The 16,094-nt window shown below is 40.6% G+C and overlaps 1 protein-coding gene across 1 annotated transcript in view; it reads right to left on the bottom strand.

Annotated features, from left to right (window-relative positions):
* Nucleotides 1-9,246, bottom strand: part of LOC125179317 — a 40,191-nt gene extending 30,945 nt beyond the window's left edge. Inside the window, exon 1 of the mRNA XM_047884944.1 lies at nucleotides 8,856-9,246. Within this exon, the coding sequence (XP_047740900.1) occupies nucleotides 8,856-8,952 (97 nt within the window). The 5' untranslated portion in view covers nucleotides 8,953-9,246. The remainder of the gene's footprint in view (nucleotides 1-8,855) is intronic.
* Between the last annotated feature and the right edge of the window lie 6,848 nt (nucleotides 9,247-16,094).

Raw genomic sequence — 16,094 nt, 5'->3', positions numbered from 1 at the left:
TAGAGCAACGTTTCTTAAGGGAAAAACTTTCATTCTTTGTGGCCATTTGAGTTAATAAATTGTTTCATTAGCAATGCTTATATTAGAACAGACTCGTCGTGCACCCGCTCGACTGCAACGCACCCACTCGACCTTCTCCTCATCAGCCTTACCGTTTTAGTGACTATATATACTGACATGATTACCAAGTATCTCATTCAAATAATTCTTATTGTATTCTTATTCAAATCATGTTGGCAGTTTATATGTAAAAGTATCGTACGGGAATACGTGTTAAGGAATATCGAATGTTTCATTCCTGTTCTCCGTCTCATTCTTATAAAGCAGGAAAATGTTCTGCGTTGCCAGTAAACGTCGCGTATGATTGAAAAACTCAATGAAAATCTTGCCACCCGACGCTCGCTCAGTGTTCTTGTATTTTTGTGTAAATTCATTCAAACGTGCAAATCAAAACAAACAGGCACGTGAATCCCACTGAATCTATCTACGTATCTCGGTGGATGGTGTCGCTGCGCACGTTTTAACGTAGCACCTCCCTCACCCACGTCTTGAAGCGCACTGACACTGACCGCCGCTGGGAGCGCTGCCTCTGCCAGCTGTGATAAAACTTCCCGATATTTCCTCCTTGTAGGAATTACACCATGACAAGCATATACGTATTAACGGTCACATTATGATAACAGTTTTATTAGAATTTTTCATCTACAACGACTAATAATTATTGATATGGGTGAGTAAAATATATTTTATTGCAATGTTCAATTGTTCCTACGTGAGTTTAACTCAGCCTCAGCAGAACAATACGTGAGAGGCCCTAAGCGGTTAACAACACGCGTCCACTAGTTTACCCTGATCGTAATGTCAATTACACGATGCTTGTATATTAAATTATTATAATTACCTCCATTGTAACCTGGAAAATATATGCTATAACTAGGCGGCTAGCTGCTCCTACTTCTGGCTCAGCCACTTCACTAAATACTGTTTAATGGCGAAAAGTAGATCTCTTCACCGCTAGTTCCATACAACTATTGCATAATTTATTTCATTATCTTCAAAATTAATTGCGTGGAGAAGCGCCCGATACCCAACAAAACTTCCATATGTATGATACGATTTATTGATGATACTTCATTATAAAGACCAGGCACTATAACAGTCAGGTGCAGGGTCCCGGTGTGTCACCCGTCAAGATGTGCTGTTACATTTCTCTGTCTACACTGCCGCAATGTAAACGTGCAAACATTCTGACGCGATAGGTATACTGACACATACTTACGGAAGCCGCAATAAATATGCAGCACGGCATTGACTGCTCTCGCTTCCGTGATCGACATGCATCTTACGTAAGGCCATAGGGCCTCCAAAATTTAGAAATTTCTGGTACAGATTCGAATTCCAATCGAGTAAGGACGAGGGAAATTATCGACCCCATCCTCAAATTACTGAACATTTTAAAATGAAAGTAGTCAACTACGTCAATCTTTGAGCTTTTTGCTAGACCTCTGTTCGTCCGCCTAGAAAGCAATGAGTATTCAAAAAGTTTACTTCGTTTAGAGGCCAAATGTGGTGCAATATTCAGCATAATAAAGCAACAGTGACGTCATTATGAGGTGCGTCAGTGTTTGGGTAACTCTCGTAAATATGACGCGCAGGAAGACGGGTCGGCAGATCTCGTGTTCGGTTGGCTCAGGGCGCCAGGCGACAACGGCCCCTTGCATTGCACGAGAGAAATTACGATATTGAAAGTGCAATAACATTTACTGGCTTCATGTTATTTAGAATGTGAAAGATGCTTAGATATTAAATATATTGCGTAGTTTGGCAGAAATTGTTCTTTAGTTCAAATTCAATCGGGAATCAGAAAATGCTGTTTATTCAAAATATATTAGTATGTTTTTTAATTAGGTCAAACTATGTTTTTCGCTGACAATTATCAGCCAAAAAGAAAATTTGTGTATGCCATTTTAAGGTATAAACAACGTCTCGAATATAACATCACTAATTATAAAGTCATAAAGTTGTAAAGTATTTTAATTATTTTCGACACAAGTAGATGAAATAGGTAAATATTATATTCGCTATGACGAAGTATTGCATATACGAGCGGCCAAAACTCAGCGTTTAGCGCTAAATGAAAACTGAGCGGACGGAGCTTCTTCTGGCAACGTTATCCACAGCGCATTGTGAATAAAGGCTGTGATGTTAATTAGGGTTAGATGGGTTCCGATATGAATGCATACAGCGTACAAGAGTTATAGGAACTAAGCGTTGTAGAGTTTTTTCCTTGAATACGAAGCTATAATGTCCTTGAATACTTCTGGTTTTAAAATTAACAACTGGTATAAAAGGATTACCTATTACGAGCAAGCTATGTTAACTTGCTAGTATATAAAATACTATATATATGAAAAATATTCGTATTTTTATTAACTAACTTTAATAACACACAAAATGTCTAAGATATTCAATGGCGTGAGTCGCCACTTGCCAATAGTTTAAACTCGCCAATTGATAAATTCCGGGGCAGAAGCAAGCGAAGTCGACGGTAAATCCCCGTTGAATGAATCCGTTGTTTACCGCGGGTGTCGAGGCTGACGACACGCACCCTGCCCCGCCACAACCGCATGAGCAAATGGTGGGTCATAGAGGCGAGATGATGGAGCAAATGGTGGGTCATAGAGGCGAGATGATGGAGCAAATGGTGGGACATAGAGGCGAGATGATGGAGCAAATGGTGGGTCATAGAGGCGAGATGTTTGCAATGTTTGCATTTGCCGCTATACGTCGATCTTCATATTTGCAGCTGCGGAGCGGCGCTTTCCACCTGTCGCGGTTCACAGACTACAAGTCTACAAAATATTCATATTTACATATACTTCCATTATTCATAATGGAAGTATATGCCAACAACAAAATGTATGTTGGCAATTTTGTTGTTGGCGGTGTCCAGTTGTTGGTCACCGAGAAGCGCCTACACACTGGATAAACTAGAGCAGCCCTCATGGCGGCCACTAGCAGCCCTCATGGGGGCATCTAGCAGCCCTCATGGGGGCCACTAGCAGCCCTCATGAAGGCCACAAGCAGACCTCATGGCGGCCACTAGCAGCCCTCATGGCGGCCACTAGCAGCCCTCATGGCGGCCACTAGCAGCCCTCATGGTGGCCACTAGCAGCTCTCATGGCGGCCAATAGCTGCCCATGTTCAAACATGATAAAAAAAATAGAAATTCATGCTGTTGCCGGGTCTAAAGTGTCTCGTGCCGTAGGTGAGATAAACCTGTTCTCTGCTTATTAAACCAGATGGCAACAACCCTACTCTGATGAAGGAAAATGAAAGACTGGTTCTAATAAATAATGAATTAACATATGGGACAGTAAATGAACATATAACTTGATAAAATTGTAAATGTAATGATTGAATTAATATGAAAAGTGTAATGAAAATGTGCCACTTAATTGGATGTAAGGAGCATGGACAGGTGGAGATGAGCAGATTTAACTGCAAACAGAAAAAAACAGAATAAAAATGCAAATCATGAATGACTGATAACCTGATGGGAGGTAGAATGTAAACAAAGCAAGAACCATTAAACTTTGTAAAACTAGTAAAAGCTCATCTCCATATTGTGAATTTATCTTTAAAACTAGTAGGTAAGTACCTACTCAACAAGGATTGAATTGAAAGGAATCACAAGAGAACAGATAAATAAAGGAACACTGCAAGACGAATTGAGAACATAAACTTACTGGAATTATTTATAACCATAACCCAATATAATAAATTAACTTCTTCAAACTAAACCATATCAGTCAGAGATGAAGACAAGTAAAATGCAAGGGAACACAAGAAATTAATATCAATGAAGTTAGCAAAATAAGAAGGACAACTCAACCTAAATTATCAATGAATAAATGATATAAATTTCCCTGGCACTCACCAGTGCAACTGAGTGCCCAGGCTGAGAATACTTCATGAATACTTCAAGAGTGATACTTCAAGTCTGCAAATTGTATTTTAAGAATAAAAATATTGAATTTAATTTAAATTGAGTTGGATTGAGCCATGAATAAATATGATTATTGATAAAGAAAGACATGAAGGTTGGGCTACATAGTAGCCTAATTTAACCTCCGGTAACAATGCTACTTTACTAGAAATAATTGATCTCTGCATTTCAAAAACTACTGATTGAATATGTGTAAATTTGAGGACCGCTGTGAAAGATGGAGACCGTAGAGCGGTGAAGTTTGTTGTCTATAGCTCTAAAAGCTTGAAAGGAATTCCAGCTTAACTTAACTATACTTGAAAAGAATCTACTGTGATGGATGGTGCTTGATTCATGGATTCATTTTTTATAATTAAATCATAAATTGAAAGCCCAGCAAATGATCAAAAACAATAAGCTGTAGAGATTCATGCAAGCTGGGCAAGGTTATTACGAGATTTGGATCTTTTGTAATCTTCATGCCTGCCAAGCATTTGATTCCCAACTGCAAGAAGATGAAGCATTTATCACCATAGTTTGCTATCTATACTTCACTGATCATCATTATTAAGATATATAATACAAGTAATAAAAAGAAGTACAAAGGACACAACATCTCAATGCTTTTGCTTGAAAATAACTTGAAAAAATAATCCCAACTGGCAGGAAAACTCATCATATTCAGAGCCATCCTCATGCTGTGGTGGTGTGAGGCTTGCATGCTGTGGTGGTGTGAGGCTTGCACGCTGTGGTGGTGTGAGGCTTGCATGCTGTGGTGGTGTGAGGCTTNGAAGATTGATTATTTATCAGAATGAATACTATACATAAAGTCATTAAAATACCAGTGTTTTGAACAAATATTTCTATGGATAGAAATGCCACAAGACTTAATAAGCAGAGTGTATGAAGTCTTAGATATACTAGTAGTTAAGTGTGTCAGGGCAGTAATAGCAAGAAGGGCATAAAAATAAATATATTTGCCTCCATGATAGAAAACAACAAGATCATTGATAAATAATAAGACTCTGAATAAATGAGTCTCTTCACATTCTCAACTTGATATTTGTAAGCTTACAATCTGAGAACATTTCTTGGACTCAAGCATCCTTCAAACTCTAGCATTACAATAGTCATGAAATTTTCTATGCAGCATTCTATTTTCTGTATGAAGATATAGGTAGCCAATAAGCATGAAGACTTCATTCATACTTACACAAACCTTTTTAGTTACAGGAACATTACTAAGAGAAAAAGCTTCCAAGTAAGCACAAGCAATGCTAAAAGCAAGTAAGGCACCACCATAAGAGAAAGATCAGGTCCCCAATAGGTGATGGTAGGAAGCAATGAGTAAGGTGAAAGAAAGGATTTTCAAACAAATATTCCCATAGAAGCTAAACTACTAAAAACTATTGAGTTATGAGGCAAGAAAAGTGCACTGGCAGAAATGCAGATAAGTAATAAATAAACTCACAAAAACAACTGGTGTTTCAGAGCTGTGTGTTGTTTGACAATGCAAATGTTAAACTAATAATCCAAGCCATGAATCCATCAACTCAGTGGTGAAACCATTTGCAAAACCATAAATATTCTGACTCAGTTACATAGTTAATCATAAAAATAACAAATTAATAATTATTTTCTTCAATTCATAATAAATTTTGCACCCATGTTTCTATGTTTTTGTCATTAAGACTCTTATGTCTTATAGGTTACGGTATATTATATTCCATGTATGAATGCAAGTGATTCAGCTATCAAATTAAATGATCATCAAGAACCTTGCGCTGCCATTCTTATTTGCAACAAAGAACTGGTTTCTACAGTATTTAAAATAAAATGCATAATATGCATGCATAACCCATAAATGTTATGGGTTATGCAGCTGCTAGACTTCTCAATCAACCAGAATATTTAAATGACTTTGGAGCCAAAAAATGTCATCCTATCCAAGTTTTCTAACTTTAAATATAAATTTAAAAATAACCACAATCATGCCTGAGGCTTAAACACTGATCTTTTTCTAAAAAATTGAATGGAAGACACAGCTTATTGAGCCAAAACTGCCCAAGCCCACAGCTAATTTTATCTATGCCCCCATCCCATGCATAGTGACAAACCCCGTCCCCAGATTTGTTTAGAATCAGTTCAATTTTAATTTCACCTTCTAATCAAGATTTTAACAAATTTCTTACGTATGATAATGCTGGAATCCATTCTTTACTGGTCTACTATGGGACTCATTAATGAACTTGAAGAAGAGTCTAAAAAACTCTCTGCTTTGCCACTAAGCTTCAGCAGAACTAAAAAAGTTGCTGCATGAAATGATGCGAGGCCTATCACTATCAGGCTACCTAATACCTGCTCTACCATACTAAAAAATTGGGAAAAATTCACCAGAGAATGAGATAAAAACTTTTGTGCATCATGACAGTTTCACCCACTTCTGTGGTGGCCACAGAAGTGGGTGAAATTATTAGGCAATGGTCACAGTGTGGCCTTTGTCTTATTTATTTAATAAAAATGCAGGAAAACAGAACCTTTATGCCTACAATTCTCATATATAGCCCCTGATATGGGTGGCTGACTGCAGCTCAGTGGTTAAAGTTCAGAGTGAAAGTACCAAGATTGGAGCAGAGAGGAGTGGGTTTGATCCCAGCTCTGTGCGCGCAGTGCGGCTGAGTGCGCCAGTTTCTGGTCAGAATCGGCAAGGAGGCTGGGTGGTCAAGTAAAGAAAATTGAAGCAGTGACTTGCAAGTTTACCTGTTCAAGCCCAGCTCCCTGCAACAAGCTGTGGATTTTCTGCAATGTTAAGAATCTGCATCGTTCTGCAACAGGCCGACGGCCTAAAAAATGCTGAAACCGCTATATTATATATGTATACCTATGTAATTGTTTTCACAAGCATTTTTTTTAATTCAGCCTGCCCATTATTCCAAAATGGGAGGCTTTTATAACTTGCCATTCTCTAAATTTCTCTGCAACCTAAGATCTGCGCAGAAAACTTTGTGGAACAGACAGCTTCTACGTTCTGCAGATATATAGAACCATAGTGGCAAACCAGATTTTTTAGAATCAGTTAATTAGAATTTAGAACTACCGTCAAATGAGGTAATAAGGGACAGTTTTGAGCATTTTTTATTAATAACTTCTTGCCATGAAACATTTCATGAATGAGTTTGGGCTCATTTTTACGGCCTTTGCGAGGCTATTGTAGTATGTCATCTTTGAAAAAATTCCATTTGCTATATGCAAGGTGCCAGATGCAACATAAAAGTATCTCTGATAACCCCTGGGAACAGGTTAATTAGGGACACTTGAAATAAAACTTAATTTCAAAACATTTGAAGCATGCAGAGTGTACTCATCCATTACTAACAGTAGGGTAAACGCGGTATATTCCGACACATTAAGGACGCATCGAGAAATGAAAAACTATTAAAAATTCTCTGCAACCTAAGATCTGCGCAGAAAACTTTGTGGAACAGACAGCTTCTGCGTTCTGGTTTGCAGATATATAGAACCATAGTGGCAAACCAGAGATTTTTTAGAATCAGTTAATTAGAACTACCATAAAATGAGGTAATAAGGGACAGTTTTGAGCGTTTTTTATCAATAACTTCTTGCCGTGATGCCATGAAACATTTCATGAATGAATTTGGGCTCCTTTTAATGGCCTTTGCAAGGGCTACTGTATGGCATCTTTGAAAAAATTCTATTTGCTATATGCAAGAAGCCAGACGCAACATAAAAGTATCCCTGATAACCCCTGGGAACAGGTTAGCCTAATTAGGGACACTTGAAATAAAACTTAATTTTAAAACATTTGAAGCATGCAGAGTGTATACTCATCCATTACTAACAGTACTCTGAAGTCCTCCTGTTCCTTTGTAGATGTAGAATAAATTACATTTTCTGTGATTTTTACTTGTTTTCCCTTTATTGATATTATATTATCATATAAATTATCCATACATAATAGTACATTACTGTATTATTGATATGATATTACCATATCCATACATTACTGTATTATTGACAATTTGACATACATAGGTATTACCATTTACCAACCATATCCATGGACAACAGGAGCCAAGGGGGCACCAGCCTTGAAAAGTTGGGAACCAGTCCCAAACCACTGCTCTAGACTCTAGAGTCTAGATTAACCCATAGGATGATAGGTAGAACAGGAAAAGTAGGCTTTAGTAGGGGATAAGTGGGCAGTGGGGGTGTGATTTCATGTTTAAATATAAAAAAATTGAAGCCTTCTGCATATTTTGAACGTGAAGAAGGACTGGAGGGACAGGGAAGGTATGTCAAATGAGGATTGGGGGCGGCCGGGCGGGTGCCGCGGGTCTTAAACTCTTAGCTAGGTACTAGTATAAATAAAATAAATGTATAGGCTAATCAACAAAAGTAAATTTGCAAAATATGCATAACCTGTTGAATACAACCTGCTAGGCTGCTACTGCTAGCGCCGAACAAAAGTCAAAACCTGCTATTGGTATTGCGATACATAACCTGTTAATATAATGCATAACATATCAAAGTTATATATAACCAGAATGCTGCGTGCCAAATCTGTACACATGGTCGTGACAAACTGTGTCAAGGCTGCGGCACTTGGCAGCAGCTGTAACGCACGTCGCTCATACGCACAGCCCCCTCACGCAGACATGCACAGTGATAGTGCCTCATGCCCAGCTGTGCTCGTACGGTGACGCAAGGACGGAGTTTTATTCCTTAACAATTATTTATCGAGTACATTTTATGCTCACCTCTGTCAGCGCCCACTATTAAGTGTGATATTAAACATCATAGTATAATGTATTATGTAATGTAAAATTATATGTAATTTTTATCTCACCTCCATCAGCACCTGCCAGCGGGCGCGGCGCCCCCGCCGTTACTTCCGACGTGACCTCGTCGTACGTCAGGCACGGCGCCTCCTCGTCCTCCGCCATCTTGCAGATTTGAAACGTTCGGAAATGTTGCGTTCACTGCAACTGAATTTTTCTCATCAAACGTTGTTTCGAAGGTAAACGTTTTAGTTATGATATTTTCATTTTTACTTAAATTTAAAAACGTTTTCCTGCTCAAGCGAGTTGATTACAGAAACGTTTTTAATGCCGTCACTTTGCGATAAAACGTTTCCTCATCCCCGGGAATTAGCCTTAAACGTTCCTGTTTCATCTCATCCTGCAATCAAGAAAAAAGTCTAATGACGTAGCACTATAAACCTACAACGAAATATGCACCCGAACGACTGCACTGCACCAGCACGACTGAACTACACCCACACGATTATCAACCGATTAAATAGTAAACTACTGACATGATTCATTACAATGGATTAGATTCAAATCATTCTCACAGTACTGACAGTAGTAATGTTCCAATCACTATGATCATATTAATTAATTATTATAATCCTTTTGACAGCAGTATAAGTAAAATTATCGTGCGGGCATAAGTAATAAAAAATTCCAAACATGTTTCATTCCTCATGATTCCTGTTCTCCGTCACATTCTTTAACTTAAGCGGGAAAATATTAGTCCGCTGTGAAAGCAAACAAACGTCGCGTACGAATAAAGAAAACTCGATGAACATGTTGCCACCCGACGATCTCTTAGTGTTTTTCCATTTATTTTTACATTATTTTTATGGGAAAATGTAACTACAGTCTGGCACATAAATTGCCTTTAGGCATTCAGTTGATCGGAGCGCTCCTGCGCACTGATGCACGCAGTATCTCTCACACTCACGTCTCGAAGCGCACTGACACCGAAGTCCGAAAACCGCTGCCCGCTGGCTGGGGCCTGGGAGCGTTGTCCCTGCCAGCTGGGACAAAACTTCCAATATTTCCTCGCATGAATTACACCATGACAAGCATATGCGGATTTACTGTCACATTTTGAGAACGGTTTCATTGTAATTATACAACTACATTAAATAATTAATTATTATCATGATTGTTAAAAGTGAGGAAAATACATTTTATTTTAATGTTTACAATGTACTACGTGAGGTTAACTCAGCCTCAGAAGAAGAACGGAAGAGGCCTAAGCCATTAACAGGACGAGTACAAGTTTGCACTAGTCCACTCTGATCATGAAGGAAATTGCTCAATGATTGTAAATTAAATTATTATAATGACCTCGACTGCAACCTGCCCTTGGAAATTAAATGCTACATCTAGGCGGCTAGCTGCTCATACATCCAGCTCACCTAGTTCACTAATACTGCCTAGTTACTACATGTAGCTCTGATCACGGCCAGCTCCACACAAATGTTTTATAATTTGTATATTTATCCGTACAAAATTCGATCGGTTAAGAAGCGTCCAATCATCACTTCCCAGCAACTTCCATCTAGAAACAACTTAGTTATGGCAACAATGAGCATTTTCTAGTTTTCAATTATTTTCAGGGTAAACTCGTTCTAAAACTTCCTCAATTAGGAACCTATGCCTTGGTAATCAAAAATATCAGCTTGATACTAATTGACGAACATGACTTTACGTTGCGAACATATTCATGTTAACCAGTAAAATGATTTCGAACATGTTCAGGCAGCTGGTGGACCTCGAACATGTTCAGGAAGCTGGTGGACCTCGAACATGTTCAGGCAGCTGGTGGATGCCCTTCAAGCCTGGAATTATCCTTGTTGTACGTCTTTGAACATTCCTTTGAAAAAAAGTAAGTGAGTTGGAATGGTTTACTAGCGCTTCAGCTATCAATCTATTTCGCACCGGAGGTCAAAAGATAACATCGCCAGCGAGGCGGAAGGCCTCAATTATTTAGAGTCTCAAATTGTTCATCCCCCACAAGTGGCGGAAGGTCACAAATGTCCAGTCCGCTGAAGCTGTCGCGAAAGAAGCAGCGTTAGCATCTCAAAGAGACGAAGTGACAAGGAGAGATAGGTGACAAGGAGGGGCAGGTGACAAGGAGGGACAGGTGAAAAGCAACAGAAACTAAGATACTCGAACAAGAGGTCGCTTACACAGGACGTCGGCCGCCCGCACGAGAGAGACAGAGAAGGGAAATGTAAGAAATCTTACCTACATAATAACTTAATGTAAGGAATCCTACCTACATAATAACTCAAACCCACAACTGAGACCCGCAGTCAGACACCGCGAGCTCAGCGGTGGGGCGCTCAGGAACAATCCCCCCAGGAGCGCGAAATCCCATAGCACTTCTGACGAGCACAGACACGCGTCAGAAGTCCCCTTGAGGGGTGCCACGGTTGAGTTAGCTGAAGTTGGCAGATCTTCATAGGTAGTTGATGTTGCCAACTCTGAAGTAGCGTTAAGTTCAGATCAGAGAAATTCATTAGGACTCTAATTCAGACTCCATTCTTTCCCTGGTGTCTCAACAAAATCGAAGGAGGGGCAACCATTTGAAAAAAAAACGTGCAGGGTGGACAAAAGGAAACACCTCAGCAGCTTTATTGGACCTTAGCAGTCGAACGTTGCAACAGCTTGCCTGCTGAGATCGTCAACGCCTTGGCTTTACAATCTCCAATTGTTTGCTTGATGAGGGCAATGGTCGACCATATGCACACTGTGACTTTGTAGGAATACGTTACTGTGAACTGATAGGCACCCGGACAGGAGCGATGACTACGAGGTTATTTTAGGATTTTACCTCCTCATAATCATGATTTAACTTTCTCATAATCATTATTTTAACTCCTCATAATCATATAAGCAATAAATTAGGATAAACCATCGCGCACACAATATAATTATAGAGTGTCCCATTGTATTTCAGAAATCATTCCACTCACAACAAAAGTAGAGTAGGTAACTTTAGCAAGACGTATAAATGAACTAGGATAGATTGAACAATGGTCTTCCTAAATATCAATTTTATAAGATTTCGATGCAAAGGTTGAAGAATATATCAGAAGTTAAGACATTGAGGGCATGACAAGACGTATAATGAAAAAAGGTATACTTAAGGATATCCATGCTGACACTTGGCACATTCACAATGCACCAAATTACATTAATTATTCAAAATAATAATAAACATTACAGCAAATTACAGATTTATATCGTTAATCAATTCATAATTGAATGTTGTATACAGCGATAATTGTTGACAATGTACCACAAACTATACAAAACGAGGCGAGGCAATTCAACATGTCCTGTGTGAAGTGAACAACTCCTAACACATTCTACACAGAAAATACATATTAAGCTCGCCACTGTACGAAGAATTAATTGTGCTCAGAGAAATCAATGGGACAAATTGTCCAAATAGCGATACACTTCCTCACCCACAGTACAAACAAAAAGCGGACGTAGCACTGATACGCCCTTTTGCAGGACACAAATGCAACATGACCCACACATGGGCAAAGAGTGCACCACTATTTAGTCAAGTCTCTCACTTATTGTTCTGTGTGTGCTCAGTGATCCTTAATTATATGATTTTGTACAAGTTACATTATGAAGAATATGTATGAGAAGAAACAGACACTACAACGGAGAAGTTTCAATAGCATTAATTCGAACATAAATGAGTAAATGAGTCTGGCTCAAGTAGCTGCGTTTGCCGGCCCTAGTGGCACGCTCCATTAAATAACAAGTTAAAGTCATCAATTAACACATTAAAGACAGGCTCTATTATTTGAAAAATTAAACACAATATTTTCCTCTCGAGAATTGAAAGAAATTCAACTTATTTTTAGAAAATCAAACTCGATGGCAACATCCCGGACACTTAAATTGACTTCAGCAAAGTTTCAACTTCAGCCCGCAAGCTTTATCTGACTTATTTGATGCCTGACACAAAATTTCTTTCAGCAATCTTTTGAATTCAGTCCCGACTCTAAAATTGACTTTTACGACGTCTTGTCATCAGCCCCGACACTTACTACTTTAATTTCAACCCGAAAACTATATCCGACTTTGACAATATTTTGGCTTTATCCCTGACACTTTATCCGACTTCCGACACGCCGTCCCGCAGCTATGGGTGGGTCAGGCCCCGCCACTACCTACCCGCCGTCCCGCAGCTATGGGTGGGTCGGGTCCCACCACAATCCTGTCTTGGTGTCGCCGCTGATGCCGCGTTCTTTGCAAACTGCGTCAAAGTGACGCACTTCCTCAGCGAACAGCGCGTCCCACTGCTCGCCACCGTCCCCGCCACCACCACCAGCCTCCGGCAGCACGAACAGCAACTATTGACAACAATAACAACTACTAGTGGGAAAAATAACAACTAGTGACAACAAAAAGTAACAGCATTACAACAGTCAGACACTTGAATGTGTCATTGTCTGAACCCTGACACACTTTCTTACGTAGAACACCAGCAGAGTACGGCAAGGTCAGCATGCTTATTGTTCTGAGTGTCTCAGAACGCAGCACCAAATGCATCAATATGAGTACAGCACAAACAGCGTGAAGCATTAGTAGCACTAACAGAACGCGTGTTGCAGGCAGCACTGCACTAAAATAACACCACATTACCTAACATACAACAAAACAACTATGATATACTAACATATCTCCCTCTGCTAGTGAGCGCGCAAGCAAGGCCCTGCGTGCTGAAAATCCAGACATTTATGAAGGAATGCAACCCTCTTACCGATGTAAACCCTCTTATGGTAGAATGCAACCCTCTTAACCCTGTACCGCCGATGTCACTCTCTAGAAAAATAACTTTCAACTTAAAATTATACGTAAACTATTGAGTGCAGCAGCCTGAGGACGTTTGTACGCAATAGAAAACATTTTAAAGTTGTCGTACGTGGCGGCAACCATCAGTGCAAGTCATTTTGCGCTCACTAGAACGTATATTTTTTGGGAGGTAGGCTTGTGACAATATTGCTCCGGTTACTCGTGTCAGGCGGTAGAGGGTTAAATATTGAATTATTGGAGGTTTTTGTCCGCGGACTTGGCCGTTTTTAGGCCACCTGGCAACCCTGGTGCGTGCCGCACTCAACGTGTTAATGTATAGCAAGGAACCACCAATTGTAATTGAGCGCATGCACACAAATGCATAAGACTGCCCCGTCCTAATCAGCCAAACCTAAACGTCCTCTCATTGGCTGCAGGGCCATGTGGTCCCTTACATGCATCAAGTCGACTCACCTTGAACTTGTTATAGACCATCTCAGCCATGCGTAACGTAACTTACGTAAGGTGCATCAAGTCGACTCATCTTGAACTTGTTATAGACCATCTCAGCCATGCGTAACGTAAAGTGCATCAAGACGACTCACCTTGAACTTGTTATAGACCATCTCAGCCTTGGTGCGGATCTCGTCGTCGTGCCCGTAGCGCCGGCACTGCAAGAGGAGGCAGCGTTACTGGAGATCTGATTTCTTACAATATCTATAGTTATAATACAATGATACACTTATGTGTTACAATATCTATAGTTACAATACAATGATCAATCGGCCAATCAGCAACCTGGTTTTCATTTATTAATCAATGAAATCTTCAGGCTTCAAAATGAGACATGGCTGCCCCAAACCTGCTCCCCCACTGCTTCTAGCCTGCAATGCACGGCACCAGCTCGGCTCAAACACTGCTTCTAGCCTGCCCTGCGCGGCGCTGGCCGGCTACACCACAGATTCTGGCCTGCCCTGCGCGGCTCCAGCACGGCTCAAACACTGCTTCTAGCCTGACCTGCGCGGCACCAGCACAGCTCACACACTGCTTCTAGCCTGCCCTGCGCGGCACCAACTGGGCTCAAACACTGCTTCAAGCCTGCCGTACATGGCACCCTGCACGGCTCAAACACTGCTTCTAGCCTGCCCTGCACGGCTGAAACACGGCTCAAACACTGCTTAAAGCCTGCCGTGCACGACGCCAGCACGGCTCAAACACTGCTTCTAGCCTGCCCAGCACGGCTCCAGCACGGCTCAAACACTGCTTCTAGCCTGCCCTGCGCGGCACCAACACGGCTCAAACACTGCTTCTAGCGTGCCCTGCACGGCACCGACTGGGCTCAAACACTGCTTTAAATTTTAACTGGGTAGACAACGGTACAATAATTGAGTCATATTTAAAATATTACCGCGAGTTCTTGTATTAATTAGACAGCTAATAATAATAATTATTAATATCTTGAATAATTAATCAAGAGTCTTTTAATAATTGAATGTGTGATAATTAAACATCGATATGGAAGGGCGACCCAGGGATCTGTTCGTTGCCATAGCGAATGATGGCGACGTGGTGGCCGCGGTCCTTGACCTTGTAGCCCACCTAGAGGACACGGTAGTTAAGCTTAATGACCCACCTAGGGGACACGGTAGTTACTAGTTAAGCTTAATGACCCACCTAGAGGACACGGTAGTTAAGCTTAATGACCCAACTAGAGGACACGGTAGTTAAGCTTAATGACCCACTTAGAAGACACCGTAGTTAAGCTTAATGACCAACCTAGAGGACACGGTAGTTAAGCTTAATGACCCACCTAGAGGACACGGTAGTTAAGCTTAATGACCACCTAGAGGACACGGTATAGTTAAGCTTAATGACCCACCTAGAGGACACGGTAGTTACTGTCTCTTATACACATCTAGATGTGTATAATTAATGACCCACCTAGAGGACACGGTAGTTAAGCTTAATGACCACCTAGAGGACACGGTATAGTTAAGCTTAATGACCCACTTAGAGGACACGGTAGTTAAGCTTAATGACCCACTTAGAGGACACGGTAGTTAAGCTTAATGACCCACTTAGAGGACACGGTAGTTAAGCTTAATGACACACTTATAGGACACGGTAGTTAAGCTTAATGACCACCTAGAGGACACGGTAGTTAAGCTTAATGACCTACCTAGAGGACACGGTAGTTAAGCTTAATGACCCACCTAGAGGACACGGTAGTTAAGCTTAATGACCCACCTAGAGGACACGGTAGTTAAGCTTAATGACCCACCTAGAGGACACGGTAGTTAAGCTTAATGACCCACCTAGAGGACACGGTAGTTAAGCTTAATGACCCACCTAGAGGACACGGTAGTTAAGCTTAATGACCCACCTAGAGGACACGGTAGTTAAGCTTAATGACCCACCTAGAGGACACGGTAGTTAAGCTTAATGACCCACCTAGAGGACACGGTAGT

Source organism: Hyalella azteca, unplaced genomic scaffold (genome assembly GCF_000764305.2).
Source record: "Hyalella azteca isolate HAZT.00-mixed unplaced genomic scaffold, Hazt_2.0.2 contig16562, whole genome shotgun sequence".
In the NCBI taxonomy this organism is placed as follows: Eukaryota; Metazoa; Arthropoda; class Malacostraca; order Amphipoda; family Hyalellidae; genus Hyalella; species Hyalella azteca.
Note: the sequence above shows the minus strand (reverse complement) of the source record. Positions and strands in the feature narration are given on the sequence as shown.